Source organism: Dermacentor variabilis, chromosome 3, assembly GCF_050947875.1.
Source record: "Dermacentor variabilis isolate Ectoservices chromosome 3, ASM5094787v1, whole genome shotgun sequence".
Taxonomy (NCBI): domain Eukaryota; kingdom Metazoa; phylum Arthropoda; class Arachnida; order Ixodida; family Ixodidae; genus Dermacentor; species Dermacentor variabilis.
The window spans coordinates 174,045,375-174,064,559 of record NC_134570.1 but is presented as its reverse complement, the minus strand read 5'-3'; the positions used below and the strand labels follow the sequence as shown (position 1 = coordinate 174,064,559).

The following is a 19,185-nucleotide window of genomic DNA, read 5'->3' as shown; positions in this document are numbered from 1 at the left end:
TGATGAGTTTCAAGTTTGAAGCCTCCTTACACCATTTATTTCAGTGTTTATGTAAACAAATATGTCGGCCAGATGTGAGGAGGCCGTCTTTTTAAAGGCTTCATGCTTTTATGGGTTGCTGACTGATATTCAAGGTTCTGCCTGACACCTTCGTATAGATTCACAGGCCAAAGCTTCTACTATGCAACTGATGTCCCGAAGAAAACGACGCAATGCCATCTATACGTAGCGTAGCGGCGATGTCCTTGTTGGCATAACGTTGTCGATGCTTTCGGCGTTGTTTTCAAACAACAACATTACTGTCAGTGCACCCTCTATTGTGGATATGGGCCTTCCAGGCTTTCAGGCTTTCCGTTATCAGTGTCACGTATGCCACCTTTTTCTTGCCGATGCTTTTTTTTTTTTTCACGAGCATGACAACCAACAATTGCACGCGAACGCGCCGCTATCTTGTCAAGAAGAATTTCTGCGTTGCACATGACGTAAGCATCGTCCACTACAGTATCGCTCGTTCAGGCCTCCGAAATAAATTCGCAGATGCTGCTACTTTAGGGTATGCTTGGAGAGCAAGACTGCTCACTGATTTCCCTGCGCTACATTTTTTCGCGACAGCATAGTGATTTAGCGGGCTCTATTCCAAATTCACATTGTTTCACTGGCATGGGTTGAAGTCCCCGTAGAAGTTGTTGTGGAGAAGTCTTATTTTTGTTCACGCTGTGACGAGGTGGTCTGACGACGCAAGATAAGCATCGTTCTATCGTCGGTGACGGTAACGGTTGTCGTTATGATAACAGGATAAGCGGACGGATAGGACCATTTATCGACGGTACGAAAGGATTTGCAGTTGCAAACCCAGTTTCCAGCAGTTTTGTGCTGTTGCAGTAAAAGTTGGCTTGTGTGAGATTGTTAATACATCTACTTTATTTTTGTCGCCGAAGTTCTAATAATGTGGCGCCTTATGGTTTGCTCTATCGTCCATAAGTCACGATACAATCAGCAGACCCCGCATTTTTCACCAGTGAACGTGTCCGCATTCAAAAACACGTTACTTACGGGAAATTCAGCAAATTGTGTAAGGAAGAAAGGCTCTGCTGAGGCGGATTTCCTTTATCTGTGTCAGCATGTGCTCGTGAGAAAACACTGCCGTCATCATCGCCAAGTCGTCGTGGCACAACACGCCTGGTGATCACGGCTGTACAGAAGTGTGCTCTCGAATGTATTGGTAGCGTCGTCATCATTGCCGGCAAAAAAGCGCGAGCTTAAACTCCTTGTTACTGTCATTATTGCATCGGCATTGTTAAGAGGAAGCTTTAGCTCGGGTGCTCCTATCTAAATACATGTAAAAGGAGAATTCGTTTTTCTCAGCAACCACTGCCTCAAATTTGACTCTTGCATTTAAAAGAAAAACTTAAAATCTAGTGACTGCTGGTTTCGAATTTTTTTATTCCGGTCGTCAAGCTCTTATTAAAAAATGGGAAAATCGAAAATTTTTCAGAAAACGAAACCATCAGGTTTACACCTCTGTAACTCATCAATGAAAAATGATATAAAATTCTGGCAATTGCATATAATAGTTCATCTAAGGCGGACAAAATTGATATCTCACACATAAATGTTGAAACATTTGGTGATATAGAATTACAGCTTTTGCAGAACCCTTCTACACAACCTAACGAATTCACGTAAGACATAGATTCACATTACAAATTTGTCCGCTTTAAATGGTCTAAGGGATGCCGTTTGCAAAACCGCGATATCTGCTTTTGATGGAGAGCTATTAATTTATAAATTCGTCCTTATATTTCTTTCGAACTTTGAAAGTTCTGAAAATTCTTTTAATAATATTCAGGCCCTAAATCGAAATTCTGCTTTCAATAGTCACTAAAATTTACCTTTCCCTCTCAAATGCAACAAATTTCATAAGAATCGGTGCAGGGGTTCTCTCAGGAAAGCGTTTTTGCGTTTTACATGTATTTGAATAGGCCGCGTCGGAGTTGGGCCTGAGATAAAGCTTCCTCTTAAGGGTGTCTGCTAAAGTGTTCTTTATTTCTTCTTTTTGAATTCCTACGTCCAGAATTTCTTCACTTGCTTTGGCTTTTACTCCCGTCGACCATTGCGGCATGAAGGTCGACGGATAGAACAATTACTATTAATATGAGCACAAATATTAAATAAATAAATAAATAAATAAATAAATAAATAAATAAATAAATAAATATCTACTATTGTTCCCTAGATTCTTCCCACCCTTCCGCAGTCCAACAAATATAGCACGCAGAGCAATATTTTCCAAATAAAACTTACTCGTTCTTTCTGATAATGTACCACCTTCTTTCTGTGTTTTAACGTATGCCTGAAAGCACCGAAAATTCCATTTAATTATGTGACTTTATTCTTGTTCGAAAAGTTTACTAAAGGAACATTGCATTTATTTTTTTGTCGCAGACAGTACTCGAAGCTCTTTGACCGGACTCGCTCCAGTGGCACGATGTAGTCCCAGCGAATCACAACGTTCAAGACTTGCTGAAGGCCTTGCGTTCTTGTCTTCCTTCCTCGCCACACGCGTCGTCTATTGATGGGCTAAACACCTCCGTCGACCGAATCTGTGCAGGAGTTTTCATAAGTTCCTTCCAGGCCAATTCTGCCATCTGCTGTGCCGCACAATGATGTCGTGGTGCGTGCCCCACATTTGGTCGCGCTCTCTCTCTCTTCGCCTCCATACCCCCGTCCCCCAGTGCAGGGTAGCAAACCGGACGTGCGTCTGGTTAACTTCCCTAACCTCCCTGCTTTTCCTCTCTCCTATTTCTCTCTCTCTCTCTCTTGTATGCATCCCGCTGGCACCAGGAGGGTTAAGCGCGGCGGCGTTCGTGTCTCCGATCACGCATTCGCCGGACCGCGCGGCGGGCCACACGCTCCTCACTTCAGCTGCGACTTGCGACACGCCGCTTTTCGAACGCCGTAGCAGGCTGGCCACGCGGCTATCTCTGCGAATGATCAGCAGCGCGTGTTCGATGCGACCGCAAAGAAAACGAACACAACCGCGGTGCGGTCAGGCTCATTGTAGATGCAAAGCTACGCCGCGTCTACCATTTTGGTTCTTTCTTTTTTCCTTCCAAACTCGTTCTCGGGCATCCTCCGCAAGAGAGCGCTCTGCTAAAATGTCACAGATGTCTGTAGTTCTTTTTTTTTCTGAGCCGAGCTCTATCTCGATTGGCAAAAGTTGTTCGCTTGGCAGCTCGAAGAAATACCGTACATAGACACGGCGTTTCTTCGGGAATCTCCCGTCTTATCGCGGACAATACAAGGTCGCTACTTTGTATTTTGTCTCGCTCCTAAAGCAGCTGTTAGGCTGTGCACCAGTGTCCCCGGCAGTATACCAACGGTAAAGCTATGCTCAATGGCATTTCTTTTTGTTACTGTATAGGCGACATAGGTGGTTGACGAGAAACAACCGTTATCGTCCTGGACCGACGGCAAGGAACGCCTGCCCCGTACTTACACCACAACGTTCGACTTCCTCGTTTCCTGTATAGCTGCAGGCTATCACCACACGGTTAAGAACAAGCCGCAACCAAAGGCGGGGGGGTGGGGGGGAGATTTTTGTGACTCGAAGACTGCGATCAGCGAGACGGCATGCGGAAATTTGTCGTTCCTCCTTTCGACAGCAAGAGAAGAGCAGGAGGGCACCAAAACGGTGCTCGAGGTCGCCGAACGTGTCATGGAATTCAGTGGCGGAGTGCGTGGGCTGCGTTAGAAAAAATACGGTGTGTTTTGTCAAGACTTGGAGAGCGCCTGGCGTTTGGCGAAGAAGCACGTCCGAAGTGAGCCAATATGGCGCAAGTCTGGAATGTGTAGTGGAGTGTGGAAGAGGAAGGAAGGAGCGGATAAGTTTGTTTTATAGGTGCCAACGAATCAATTTAAATTGCAAGTACGTTTAAAGCCAACGAGAGAGCGCAGAGTTTATTCGAGAAAAGGGAGAGAAATCGGTCCGACGTAAAGGTCCACATCTGGCTACTTTGGACAAAGGAAAGCTAAATAGAAAGAAAATAAGCGAGCGAAATCCTGTACTACCACCGTGGCCGCTGGTAGTACAGGACGTAAGCGCGCAGAAATTTGTGTCCGGGGGACTCGTCGATAGGCTCGAATCTAAGAGAGTAAAACTTTATTCAATGTAAATAAAATAAGGCACGATGGTTGGAGCCCCTATTCCAGGGCCCCACTGGCACGAGCGGCTCGCTGGGCTTGGTCCAGAAGAGCCAACTGGCTCTCCCGACCCTCGTCCGCAAGCCATGCCTCCCACTGCCTATTCCTCATTAGTGGATGTTGGTGTAATATGGGACTGTCTATGTGCGGAGGCCTCCTGGGGCACTCCCATGTGATGTGTTTGAGTGTGGGTGTGTCTGTGCACCACGGGCACTCGTCAGTGAACCTCGTGGGGTGTATTCTGTGTCGGTGGTGCAGGTTGGGGTATGTATTCGTCTGAATACGACGCCAGTCCCTCTCCTGTTCGCTGTTTAAATCGGAGTGAGGATATCCAAAACGTCTCCGCTCCTGCCTTTGCTGTAGGAGGATGTCACGAGAATTCGGTGGAAGGACGTCGCTAGGCCATGCCGTTGCTCGGACGTTCAAGCCTCGAGCAATACGGTCTGCCCTAGCGTTTCCTGCCAGTCGCTCGTGTGCCGGACACCAGACGATAGTGTGGTGCCCCTCTAGTTGAGTGCCTAAAATTTTGATTATTGATTTGGGTGCCGTTCCTTGTAAAAACAGGCGGCAAGCCGCTTGTGAGTCGGATAATATGACAGCCGAATTGGTTTGGCGCTCGGCGTCCTGAATGGCCAAGGCAATGGCTGCAGCCTCTGCCACGCATGCCGAGGCGGTTTTGAAGGATGCCGTTGTTACGTTGTTGTTGCCTGTAGAGACTATGGTGAAAGTGTCTGAGCTGGCTCGACTGGCATCCGTATAATACACCCCCGGTCCCATGCCGAAACGTTTGTGAAGGGTCTTTGCCCTTGCTCGGCGTCGTCCGGGATGGTACTTGGGGTGCATGTTTTTGGAAATTGGGGCCACCGCGATGTGCGATCGAACATTGCGGTCTATCTGTGCCGTTTCCTCTCCGCAATACTGGGGTCTCAGGGGAAAGCCTAACCTCGCCAATACTTCCCTGCCCTGAGTTGAAGAACAAAGTCGTTCTTTCTGGGAATATAACGTCGCGACTGCGTACTCGTCAAAAGTATTGTGCAGGCCCAGTCCCTCGAATCTCCCTGTGCTAGTGCATTCGGGAAGACCAAGGGCGGCTTTGAAGGCTTTTCTTATTATTGCGTTTGCCTGTTTAATCTCTTGGTTTGTCAAGGCCTGATACGGAAGGGCGTATGTGAGTCGGCTAATTACGAATGCGCTGTGAAACTAAAGAAAATTATAGGAGGGTAGGGATAAGTGGCTTCGGTGACATGATTTTCGGCCAAGGACCTCGGTGAAACTTCTTCAGCCAGTGGCGAAGCCCAGAACCGTGCTGCAGGGATAATTTGGACGTTCGGCGATTCTGGGTCTACTCAGCAATCGCAACTACCCGCGCCGTCAATGGCGGAGGCAACAAGCATGCCACAGTGGGAATTCGAGCAGCCGTGCATGCCCGCAATCATTCTGACATTCTGACATTCTCACTCGACCGGCAGCCCGTGTTTCTAGGAAAATAAGCAAGCATTGCTGACTGTTCACAGCTACTGATTCGTACTGAATCACGTTGCTGTGCTGTATAGTAGTCGGCAGTATGGCCATTATCTCGAACTCGTGAACTCGTATCTGTATCTCGTGAGCCTGTATCTCAAATTGGCCCAATCCTCTAGAAGTGTATGCGGTGGACTGGAAGGCAAGAAGCAGATAGCGACCAAACCGATTGAGGGAGAAAGTTTGAGTACCGCTGCCTACGATCAAACGAGTAAGGTCAGCAATTTCTGATTCATTAATTTCACGATTTATTAATGGATAGATTTGGCCTAAATGATCAAAATTACACGCGGCCATGATGCACGTATATTGGAGCATGCTGGGTTAACTTCGCCCGCTATTTGGGGTTTCTCAAGGCGTATAAAAATTTCGGCAATGAGCTTTCCTTGCTTCCTCTGCTCACCGGAATGTTGCCTCCGCAGGCGGTAATCAAGCTCGTCCTCAGCCGCTGAAATACATAGCATTTGCGTATTATTGTGTTTGCCCGTTACCAGGCCTTGAGACTACACAGAGAAACACATTTAAAGATTGCATACATGGTTCGTAGTTAGCTCAAACAATTCATAGCAGCCCTAACCATATGATTTCAACTCGTAATTTTGGTACAATTTGAAACGCGTGGCTACGCCAGCGTGATGTATTTATGCAACGGTAATGCAAGCTACACTGTCATTGTTTCACAAAATGTGCAATATTAAGCGCGTTTTTCTCCCCAAAAAAATTATTGTTTAAATCAGCAGACTCGTGTGCTTGTTTTGGCAGTGGTTTTGGCCCAAGTGCGTTTTGTGTGACTAGCCTCGCCACGCTCTAAGGCTTGACATAGCACAGCAGAGAGTCAACCACCGAAAATTTTTCACATTTTCTTTCATTCAGCAATTCCATCGATGACGGTGAGCACCGCAATTTTCAATACTACTAAGTTGTGGTTCCAAGCTTGAAATTCCTGCAGTGTCAAAGAGGTTGGTGTTGATTGTCCTCGACCATCGGTAAGCATGCCAATTACTGCCGGTAAATATCAAGTGTCGGGATGCAGACAACAATATTCAAGTTATGGCCTAAAAATGGCAATGTGTTGTAAGTAATGTGCTTGATAGACAAGCATTAATAGCACGGGCGTGCAAATTACTCCGGATTTCATTCTTATACGCTGCAACATGAAGTGAGGCGAAGTTGCAACACCTGAATTATGCATTCTGGACTTAATGGTAAAGTCCCAAGTTAAAGCTGAGTAGGGCAAATGATATGTGCTCCCCTTTGAGACACACCTTCACCTTCGAGCTGCCTGTGAGGATTGTTTGCCCGTATTTCAGGATCACTGGTGGTAGCAACCCCGCGCTCAGGACGGTAACTTGCCATGGGACATCCGGTGGCAGTGGATGATAGCTGTGGCAGCTCGCGCTTCCTTGTACTATGGCCCGGAAGATACTCATATGTGATATCCGGACCTACGAGTGATGCTGATAAGAGAGAACCGGTGATATGGACTGTCTCCCACGTTATGAGCTTTGTACAGGGATACTCTCTTACACTGCACGGTGTTTTGTGCGTGTGTTTTTCTTTTTTATTGAACCCCTTGAATCATCTGATAAGAAGGAAGTGCCTGGAGCTGAGGTTAATTGAACAGATACGTGCATAGCACTTTCCACGGGATTGAAGCGTCGATAAAATTTCTCGACATTAATTGACGACACGTCCACCAATTTTGTGAGCTCGGAAGGGAACCTGAACGAACAAAGCCTCTTGAGCTTTTCAAGCAGGGACCTGTGCCCAGTGCAGGAGCGGCGTCTTGTAGCGTCCTTCATTGAGTGTACTGTTACAAAACTCGTTCTCCCGGCTCTGCAGCTTCTATGCCGAAAATTCTCCAACATCCATGATGGCACACGAAAAATAATAAAAGCCACTTCAAAGGTCATCGGCCCTGCAGAATTATCATCTTGTCAGAGACGACAACAAAATGCGCAATCGAATGTGTCGAGGCCGTAGACCAGTCTGCGTGAAGAACGCGGAAGCGCGCGAAGGGACATCTCACGTTCTTTTCTTTTTTTTCTGTATAAAAGAGCGACACCACCGGCGACTGATAAAAGCCGTCCTCAGCGTTAGGCGCGGGAACCGCCGTCACGAGGCCGCGCATCGACAGTTATGAGCGTCCCGCTACAAATATCTTCTCTATGCACGGATGCAAGTTCAAAGGAAGGCCGCGCCCGTCTGCATCGAAACTTCGTCGGTGGCTCACCTTTCGAACAAGCACTACAGATCATTCCGTTGGGCTGGACATCTCTCCAATAGCGTACGCGATATGCCCTCCGATTGACAGGCAGTCGAGAACGGGCTGCTATAAGAAAACCTGTACAAACAAAAATAACAAAAGGTGATTGAAGAGGACCGCCAAAAGTCAAAAGCGGTTCCGTCGCCTCCGTGTACGGTTGGGGTATATTTGTGTGAATGGGGGTCCCGTTACGAGTTGCGTCCACTTCCTTCCCACAGCAGGGGTCGCGAAAGGGAAGGCAGGCAAGTTGCAACGCGTACGCGGCGTATCGGTTCGCAACGGTTCGACACACCGGCGTCCGTGACGGGCCGCCGCAACACGGTGTTTTGAAAGGCGATCATCAAAGGCGATTCTGCGCGCCCCGGCCGAGGCGCTAGCTGACAGCCGTGGGTGGTCCTGGCGTGGCGGCGGGCCGTTACCCAAACGGTCCAGCGGCGGTCCTCGACGTCGGGGCAAGCAGCAACACAACAACGGCAGGACGCCGCCTAGCGGGCGGACCACTTTCGCCCGCTCGACGCGACGGCGGAGAGAGTGCGGCCCTGAGAAATCCAGTTCCTCTCCTCGGACGAGAAAGAGCGCGCTCTCGCTCCTTCCATCGCCGCGCGGCGAAACCGCACTTCCCACGGTCGCCGCCACAGCGCCTGTAGCCGCCGTGCGCGCGAGTCGCTAGTGCGCTAGTGAGAGCGAACGCCAAGAGGTGGTGGACGACGGATATGCGACCACCATGACCGCGCGGCGTCGGCTTGGAACGGGCTCGACGCCGCTTCCGATACGCGCTCTTCCAGAGAAGTGGGAGACGGGACACTCCGCGACCTTGCTTGTGCGCAAGGGCTACACGCCGCTAATCGCCGCAGAAACGAGGATTACCGCCGTTGTGTGTCGCGACGCCGGCCCATCTTCTACTTCGTGGTCTGTGGCGCTCCTTCTGGGCCGTTGCTTGGTGGCCCTGAGAAGCGCGCGCGCTTCATGTGTGCTAGGTGGCCAGTGTTTTCAGTGCTACCTCAGTGCTGTGCGTTTGCCAGTGCCTTAAGGCGACGACACCGGCGGGACATGAAAGGGACTAGAGGATTAAGCACCAATGGTCGCGCACGCTCCGGATAGCGTGGCCGGGCCCAACTCGGAACTGACGATGTTCAAGCGGCGCGAGGAGGTCGTGTCCGCCGAGGACTCGAGCCGAAGCTTCTTCGTGCGCTACCTGGGATGCACCCGATTCCAGTCCAAGTCAAAGCAGCGAGGGCTCAAAGCCCTTCAGCAACCGCTGCTGGACCTGTACAGCGCCGCGAGACGCAAGGGCGAGAGCCAGCGGTCCGTGCACCCGCTGGCGCTAACGCAGCGCCTAGACGTCTCTCACTACGGCCTAGTGGTTGCCGAGGCCCTCGAGGATCCAGAGACGAGGCGAGCCGTGACGGCCGTCACGCGTGTGATTACGCCCGCTGCAAACATCGTGCTTTGGGCCGCCCTCCGTTTCAGCGCGCGGCTTGCCAAGAGGCGTTCCATTGGCGCCGCATTCGTGCCCTTGGCTTGCTCGGAGGACGTCGTCGACCGGTCCTGGTACCTAGGACTGTCGGCGAAGCGCAGGTTTCTCGTCGGATTGGCGCACCCTCCTGTGTTTGCCTGCCTCTTCCGACAGGTCGCGGCGCCGTCGACGTGGGAGTGCCATGGATTCATCTGTGCCTCAGCCGAAGACGCGCTAATGATATGCTCCTCATTGGGCGAGGCGAGGGACACTGTTGTAGTGTTGGACAGGCCACGGCCTACGCCCGTGGTCGTGGCCGGTGGTAAGCGACCTGACGACTACAGCGACCTCACGTCTATCACGGCGTCTTCGTACACTGTGCGAAACGCGAGCAGCCGAAAGCTGACATCGTCAATAGATGAACCGCAGTCGTCGGTCACGGCGTCGGCGAGCGGCTACTACCAAGAAGTGGTGGATCGGAGGTTCAAATCTCCCCGAAGGTCGTCCAAAAGAGTCTCCCGACGAACGGACACTGAATCCAAATCATCGGCAAGCGAAGAGAGGAAACGCCGTGTACGCCGGAAGTCTAACTCTTACAAGTACCGGGACCTCTCCAAGAAGTACGCCGGTGCTGCACTGCCGAGGCCTGTCACATCTGAGCTGTCGTACTCGTCCGCAGGAAATGTGACAGTCACGACAGAAGACACCCTTGTTAAGGATGTCATCCTGCAAACGACCGGCCACAAAGACGGCCTCATCTTTCAAAACGTCGTGCCTGCCTCGAACAGCGGCGGAGGCGGTCCCCAGGAGTCATTCGACGAGTCGTCGTCGTCGGCTCAAACACCGACCAACGACACTGGATACTTCTCCTCGAAATCGAAAAGTGCCAAGGCCTCCAAGGAGGACCTGACACACGAAGAAGCTCCAGCCGCTCCCGCCGCACCCCCTGAGCCTCCACCTCCACCGAGGCCACCGCAGTCGACGTACTACTTCGGTCAGAACGTGGCCCCTGCGGCAGTCACGATGCAAAAGACCAACGTTACCTCCTACACGTACTTTCTGAAAGACTCCGCCAGGATTCCCGTTAAGGAGCCAGTGATCATGCCGCAACAAGTGAAGGCTCGTGAAACGAATGCGACTTCGGCGGTTACGACCATCGTTCCGCCCAGTGGCACGTCGGACAGCTCGTTGTCAGGCTATCACTCGGACTCGTGCTGCCAGACGCGAGAGGCCGGCACGATGACCAAGGACGACGAGTGCTGCGACTCGGACTGTTGCTGCTCGTGCGACTTCTCGTCCGCCTGCTCCGAGTGCAGTTCGAGCCGAAGGACGCTGGTGCCCAGCGGCCGGTGCCAGAGCCGCGGCCAGATGACCATCTCGGAGACGATGAATTTCAGCAGCGAGTGCGACTCGGAGGCACACTGGCTGCGGCGCAGCTCCGTGGCGCACTCGTTCTCCACCGACGGACGCGTGAAGGGGCGCGCGGAGAACTGTCACGAACACGTGACGCGAGCACAGGTGCATCACCATCACCACGAGCGCAGCCAGCACGTACAACAGCAGCAGCAGCGCAACTTCACAGCCGTTAAGTACCACCTGGAAAAAAAGGAGCAAAAGCAGCAGCCGGACGCTCAGGGAAAAACGATGAAGAACGCGTTCACGTCCACGACCGCCTCTCTGTGCGGTGACAGTCCGCCGAACGGCAAGGTAGTAATCGACGTCGCGCAATGCGATGGAATCAGCCGCGGCGTCATGACCCCCGGAATAATCAGCTTTAACAAGCACGGCCACGTACGAGACTGGGCCTCCCTCAGCAACTGCTCGGGCTCATCGCGCGTCACCACTACCACTCTCCAGCCCGTGCAGCAAAGGCCGCAGCGGACAGCCAAGGTCATACGATGGGAGCAGCAGCCGCAGCTCAGCAAGCGCAAGTCCAAGCCTGGATTCTTGTCCAACCTGAAGACCTCCTTGACGCGCGCCCGGCTCAAGACGGGCAAGCTGTTCAGCCGCATGCGGTCGCACCGCAACGGAAAGGAGGTCGCTACCACGACGACGGTCCACGATCCGGACGCCGCGTCGCAAGACGAGGTCTGCCTCAGTCCTGACGGAAACGTGCGCCCCAAGCGGAAGCGGCGGCGACGGCTGTCCTGGAGCTTTCACGACCTCCGGTCCGCATTTCCCTCCAAGAATAATGGAGCCGCGGGGAATGCTCCGCAGAGGCCACGACGCAGGAAGAAGAAGAGCCGCAATGGCCGCGGCAACGGTGGTGCCGGTGGCAGTGACGTGTCCGACTCCTTCTTGGAGGAAGAAGAGGACAGGATTGCTGACGCTCCCAGGAGCCCACCCAGAAGGCCTCGGCGCAAGTCGGACTCTGAACTTGGAGCAGCTGCTGCTGGTGGTCAGCAGCAGCGCCGCGTCGCCGGTGATGTGACCACGATACGCGTGGAACACGGACTCACCAAGGAAGGCTTCACCCGCTGGTCCAACACGAACCTGCACTCAGAGCTCGGATATATTCCGTGAGGAAAAGTGTGTGCGCGCGCTTGGATTGCAACGAGCAGAGGTAACGAGGGCGTCCTCTCAGGTTAACCGTCGGTTGGATCGCAGCTGAAGCTAAGATGCTTAAAGCTAAAATGGGATCACAACACGCGGTATCACGCCTCCATTCCGATCCCGAATGACAGCACAGATTCCTCAATCGAAGCTAATACTATCGCTTTTAGGTTATGTCAGATATAAAATGACAGGCGTTATTGGCGCTTAAGGGCATCAAAAAGCGAAGTTCTTCAAATAGTACTCTTTAAATAGAGAAGCTTCCTTGAACGCCATAACGACAGACGCACTTTTCGAATCAGTGTAGATGGAAATATCGATTTAACTTCAAGTTCCTTACGAACCGGGAATACCGGGCGATACCGCAATGTGACTGAAAAACAATGGCTTGTCGCTGCTTTCTGGGAGCTTGGCATGGAAGCCAATAGCATGAAAGCAATGAACAAAGCTGAATTTCATGAAGCGCGGCTGCTGTCCACCCGAAGGTGAAGTTTGCCGCCCTGGTCACGTGAGCCGGCGAAGTTAGTGCAGCTTTGGAAGCGGACACGCGTACTGCGCTTCAACGCGTGTTTTTGCGATCATTACACGGCTTAGGATTGATTTGATTAGCTTCTCTTTGTTTTCATTTTTCACTATCAACGTGCGCAAAAATTTCCAGAGGAGATAAGTCTGTTGTCATAGCACAGCGCTCGAATAATGCGTGCCTCCAGATTTTTTAAACATCGTATATTGAATAGTTGAGGCATTGCTATGAATTCCACATTGATGACGTACAATGTTTTTCTGGCAATCGGCATCTACCGTGGTCTTAGCTATAGGCTGCAGTGTATTCCCCAAGTTCAGGATGGAAAACGTAGATATAAAACATTCACTTCAGCAGCTTCCCAAATAGCCTTTATCTGCTAGCTCGAATTCTGATGTGCAGGGGGTATATTCAACTTGTAGTGGCCGCCATACCTTGACGTGGTAGCGACCGCCAAAGAGCTTCGACTTACTTAATCGACTGGAACGTTGCCAAGCCCTGTCCCTACATATCTACCGTTCTTTATTAATTTTCCAATAGTTATTTCAGAAATGTTCTGCATACTCATGTGGTTCCACGCATTATTGGGATGCATCTCATCTATCTATACTTAAAGCTGAAGTTAAAATTCTACAAAATTTTCAATGCTCTTAAATGTTTTGGTCTGAACGTTTTAGTGGTGTATTAGAGCAGTGCCTTCCAGAACATGATAAACTATGACTTAATCTTGTTTAGAGTAAATCAGGATTGGGGGTAAAGTGAATTTCACGCTTTTTCCCACGGCACAAAATGGTCACTAGCGCATGACGGGATCAAGAGAGAGAGTGGGAGAGAAAGGCAAAGGAAAGACAGGGAGGTTAACCAGAGATTATCTCCGGTTGGCTACCCTGTAGTGGGGGAGGGGCAAGGGGATGCCATAGGGGAGAGAGAGAAGGATAAAAAAAATAAAATAAAAACCTGCACACACATGCACGTACGCACGAACTGTTTCTGTGGGCACTGTCACGCAGCCGGCAAAGGCATTCCTAGTGTTACGCAGTGTTGCCGTACAATCCTACGTCACACAGTGTAAAATCACAATTTGTCAGGCAAGGGCCATATGGCCAAAAACAAATATGATACTCAAGACAGTAATCCTCCAGATGGGAGGTTGTTGTTTTAGCCAACGACAACGAAGAACCCTTCATCAAATGTCTTACTAACAATGGAGCGCCAGAATTCATTCTCGCTCATATGTTAACGAGAGAACGAGAAAGGCAACAGACTTATCCCCATGTAGCACGCGTCCGAAATCGCTTGGCTGTGAACCCCGCCCTTCTTTACCGGTCTATCTGGGCGGTGATCTAGTTTACTTCCAAACTACCCGTTGATGAACACAATAAGTCTAGCTGACCCGCCGTGGTTGCTTTGTGGCTGTGGTGTTGGGCTGCTGAGCACGAGGTTGCGGGATCGAATCCAGGCCACGGCGGCCGCATTCCGATGGGGGCGAAATGCGAAGAACACCCGCGTACTTAGATTTAGGTGCACGTTAAAGAACCCCAGGTGGTCCAAATTATTCCGGAGTCCCCCACTACGGCGTGCCTCATAATGAGATAGTAGTGTTGGCACGTAAAACCCGAGAATTTAGTTTAATTTTTAGAAGCTTATCTGCTTTTAAACACATATTATCAGCCGTGTGTGTGTGCGTCACTGTGAAGACTCAGTGCAATGGTGCTACGAGCGCAATGACCGCTGTGCTGTGCTCGGAAATGTGTGTGACAAGTGATCGACCGTCAAGTGTGCCTTCCCCCACGGAAAGTGCTGCCGATGTGCGGGAAACAAGAAAAGTACCTTACTGAACTCCTAACCGCCTCCGGTTGCGATGTCCTAGTCCTCTATACATAAATCCTATACTATCCTTGACAGCTAAATAAAAAGGAGATTTAAGCGAGCTTGCATTCCTGGTGTCTGTGAACCGCGACAACTGCCTGCCAAAAAAGAAAAAGAAAAAGGCGCTTTGAATCTGTGTTTCGCATGGCGTTCAAATCAGCGAGACACAATACAGGCAGAGAATGCACCTACTCGCGGCGCATAAGCCGGAAGAAAGAAAACATATGCTAGGAATCGCCATGCAATACATTAGTACAACACGTGTCCCTATTGAAGCTCGCAAAAGGGGCTGCGAATAATGCTAATTGTTGTGTGAACATTGCATATAGAGTTTTGTGTTGATGAGCCTGCCGAGTGCGTCGACGCCGTCCATTTCCGAAGGTCTTCGAATTAGCGCAAAGACCACTTTGAAAGGTAAGAGGAAGGCTTATTGTGCCCATATTCTGACTGGCTGGTATCGCTTCGTTTATTCATTTAATTTTATTCATGCGAATCGCTTCGAGGCATATACAGAGAAAAACAAAAATAACTGTTCAGTTGGACGGTGGCACAAATTATATTTTGAAACACGTCTTTAAAGCCACACTATACCGATGTCTTCATCTTTCCTTACAACCATCCTGAAAGCCCTTTCTAATTTTTATTTTTTACGACGACAAGTTGCCTTGCTGTGAAGCCCTTTCTTTATATTTGCACAATCCAGTTCGTGCTTGTGAAAGCAAACTTACCGACGGGCAAGCAACTGTATGCCAGCTTGAGTTGAAGCATCTTCATTTTGTCTCTAAATCTCAGTCTTGTCCTCGCATCTTATGCATAGCGCAGAAGGAACGTCGTTCTGGCTCATCACAGTGTGTTGCTTAGCAAAAGAAACCAAGTTGCACAACACCTCTCAACAAGAGGCTTCCATACACGGTGCTCAAATCCGCTTCAACGATGGAAAAATTTCAACTGTCAGGCATAGGTTGCTGGAAGATCACGGCGCAGCGAAGTGGTCCAGCGAAGATCACGGGACAGCGAACGACAATTACGCAGTTCGTTTTGCTTTCTGCTTCAATCACGTAGTTGTGCCACCATGACGTGAATTTCCGCATATTGCGACCAGCACATAACGATGTTTCAGGTACGAATGTACATAAGGATGTACAATAAAAACGTGCGTGTTTCTCAAGCACAACTAATGTGCTGTTGGGTAGAAGGCGATTTCTTTAGGACGTACAGTAAACAGATGCGGCGTAAGCAAATGGGTTTCTAAAATCATGTACATAGGTTACCTATTTATTTTTAATGATACCATCAATATTGGTCAACTTTTTCACCGCCAAGTGTTGGCGACGCTGTTCAACATACCTAGTGTGTTTTGTAATCATACTGGTAATCCTATTATGTGCCTTATTTAACTCGAAGGTAAATGCGTTTTATCACGATGTCTTCTTGCACTGGCCTCTATAGATATGCAGTGATATGGACATTAGCATTTCCAAACATTCGACCTGTTATGGTCTTGGCACGAAGATTCAATGTGCTCACATTAGAAGTACTTTGAGGCGGGCAAGGTACAACTTAATTTTGTTCTAAAGCTAGGTGGCCTTGCACCTTTCTAATTCATATATTTTAAAAGTTGTGTTGGCGGTAATTACAAAAAATCTGCCTCATTTTCTTGGCCAAATTCTCTTACGTTGCGAAAATATCTCAAGCGAGGTTTCACTTGTTTGATATTTTTTTTTCTGGTTAGCGTCTTGATTGCGGACTTTGTGTTCCCAATTTTATATTTCTTACACGAAGAAAAGAAGGAACTATTGAATCCAGCGAATATTTTGCTGCACGTACGACAAGCATGAATTTTCAAACAGTAATATTGCTATTGGCAAGTACAGTAGTGATTGCTTGCCCATTACTGACAACTTTTTCTCGGTTAGTATGGGATAAGCACCTTAAAGATGAGAGGTGAAGCCGTTAGCTGAAGTTTAGGCGCTAGCAATAAAAAATATTCGAAAGGGTTTACAGGATGATGAAAAAGTTGTAGTGATCGAAGACGGCGCGAGAAAGGTATGTGTCAGCCTGGATGTAACGCTTTGACAAATGGACTTGTAGAAGACAAGCCCTGACAAGGACGAGTGTCTTGTCAAAATATTGGATCCAAGCTGTGGCTTCCGTGTTCACCCACCGTTCGATCACTAGTAATGGCATTCCACATTACCGCATCCAGCTTTAAAACCGCCTTAGTTAAACTTCGCATGTAGGCAGCCTCGACAACATCACCACTGCGCTAGCGGAGTGCACCGATTTCCCTCGTGGCAATGTTGACGTGATCGTATTGCAGCTAACCAAAACAAAGAGCAATATGACAGCTGTGAGCGTTTACGCAATTGACCATAGACGTTCCGGCAAGGCGCGTGACTTTTAGCTACGGACCTGTTCACTCTCGGCATAGCCGACGGTTAGAGGTACTTGAGCATTGGGAAAATCTGCCCGAGGGAGTTCGATGTTTATTTGACAATTCCTTCAGAATTAACTGTTACGGTCATTTCAATATTACAAGAAGAAACATGTTATCAGTAAATAGCCGTGTACTCGTGAAAACTTATGAATATTGAAATTAGTTTAGGAGAGTTAACTGCTGGGCTAGTTGGTGATCTTGCATACTGAAAAGATTTTGCGCCAAAAAACAACACACACAAGAAAGACAACGCGAAACAGCTGAAGTAGCGCTCGTGGTGTCGTTGTCTTTCTTGTGTGTGTTGTTTTCTGGCGCAAAATCTTTTCAGTATTCAAATTAGTACCGACCGTCATTTCTTTAAATTGTGATTCCTGCTTGAGAAATATGCTGCACAAATTATAAAATTCTACATGAGTAGTATAGTTATTGCGTTGGAAATAAACGCAATGGTTGCAGTGCTGCCGCAGTGGAGACAAGCGGCGCCATCCTCCTATTTGATGCAGAAAACAAAGGGTGTTGCGAAAGTGACGCCAACCTACAGTCGGCAGAGTACTCTTGTCTCGGGTCGGGATAGTTCAAATGAAGGTCGAAGTCGAAGACAGGGGTCCAGTCATTGCAGACGGGTGCGCTGGTAAACTAGGTATTCCACAAGGATTGTGTGACATCGTGGACTTGAAGTTTGGCTGCTCTTGCTGCATGAAAAATACAAGGATTATACCCAACTGCACATTTTTGGCTTAAGCAAATGAACGGGTCTGCGGGATCGGTGACTTTTCCTGTGAAAGTCACCATTGTTAAGTTTAATGTACCTTATCATGTCACATGCACAGCCTCCGAGGTTAGTGCTCTTCATAGCGCACTTCCCCTAATTCGCGAGGAACAACATCAAAAATGGAGCTTTTTAGTGACTCCAAGGCATCCCTACATCAGCATTGGCATTTGTTGGGCGTGTTGGTAAACTTAATTTTCTTTTCCTGCTCTTTAGCCCTCTTCGTCGTCCGAAGTCGCGCCGTGTGTTCACGTCCGCTTAAGCATGCAGGATCCCTAGCGGCTAGCGCGACATCAGGGTTACAAACACCCAAGTTTCGTGTAAGTAAATGTACATCTGATTGAGTGTGTTAGTGCCCCTTCGGTAGACTTGTCAGATCAGGAGACGGCTTTTTTAGATGGCTAAGATTTGGATGAGGTGGCGTCACTGTGCATGGGTTACATAGGTGTATTTCCCGAAAATCAAGCTGTTGAAGTTTGCACATTGTGGTGTCGTCTCCCTTCCGTCCTTGCTTGCTGGCGCTAAATATGCTTTCATCCCTACATCGCTTGCTGTCCGCCTTTCGCCGTAGACCCCACCAACAACTAGTTCTAGAAATCCAACAGCTCCTTCACAACCTCGTCGAGCCACGTCGACGACCTCGTCGACGTCACATCTCCGTGTTTCCCTAGCCACCCTGGCGTAATGGGCAATCAACGCGCCGATGAGTCTGTTCGATATACTCCTGAAGAGGGTGTGCTGGAACCAGCCCCGCTGTCAAAGGCAGATGTAAGCACTTGTACATTGCGCACTGCGCTGTTTGCTGTGTCTGTTCTTTCTGTTGCTTTTGCCTTCACCCGAAATCCTCAGCAGTAGACAAGCCTGCTGTTTGGTATGGCGGTGCACGCCGGCACTGGCCGCTCTAGCAGCAATTTCGAAAACTTTTGTCACACTCTGTATACAGAGTTCCCTGAGAATTTCGACCTGACCAACGACCGACCTTCTCATTTGGTCAATTTGCAATATGCACGCCTATTCTTTCACTTTGACTATGTTGTTAAAGCAGTTCTGTAACAGCATATGATACAATGAGCCGATGTCCAAACGTCCTTTTCATTAGCGTAAGATTAAAAATACAACGGTAATTGCAAGTGAAGTCCCATTGCGTCGCATGGAGCGGTGAGCTTGATTGTTTGATCCTAGACGCAAAATATTGTTGAGTGGCAGCACATCGCGTGTTGTCGTCGCCTATAACGGCTGGTTTGTTCGTGCAAAATAAGGAAATTCTTCAGAAACAGAAGGCACACAGCTGGGACGCAGTGATTGAAGGCCGCTTAGGTTGTCTTATCCGCATTCTGGGGTAGTGACGGCTTGTAGACTGTACCCGCGCAAACATGGAGCAAGCTGGGGAATCTGCTCGGCTAACCTCTCCCACAGTTTCAGTAACGCCGAAGATCGGAATAAACGGCCTGCACGATGCAAAAATGCAGCAGCGAGACATGGGACAACGTCGAACATCGAATAGTGGACAAGGACAGGCGTTTTTCTTTGCCTGCTCTCTAGCCCTCTTCCTCGTCCGAAGTCGCGCCGTTATGTTTTATACAGAAGG

At 49.4% G+C, this 19,185-nt stretch overlaps 1 protein-coding gene across 1 annotated transcript; it reads left to right on the top strand.

Moving 5' to 3' along the window:
* The first annotated feature begins 8,641 nt into the window (after window positions 1-8,641).
* On the top strand, window positions 8,642-14,453 carry LOC142576531 (uncharacterized). The gene has a single exon (XM_075686689.1). It carries the CDS (start codon window positions 9,069-9,071, stop codon window positions 11,967-11,969), a length of 2,901 nt encoding a protein of 966 aa, XP_075542804.1. The 5' UTR covers window positions 8,642-9,068; the 3' UTR covers window positions 11,970-14,453.
* Window positions 14,454-19,185: the final 4,732 nt, after the last annotated feature.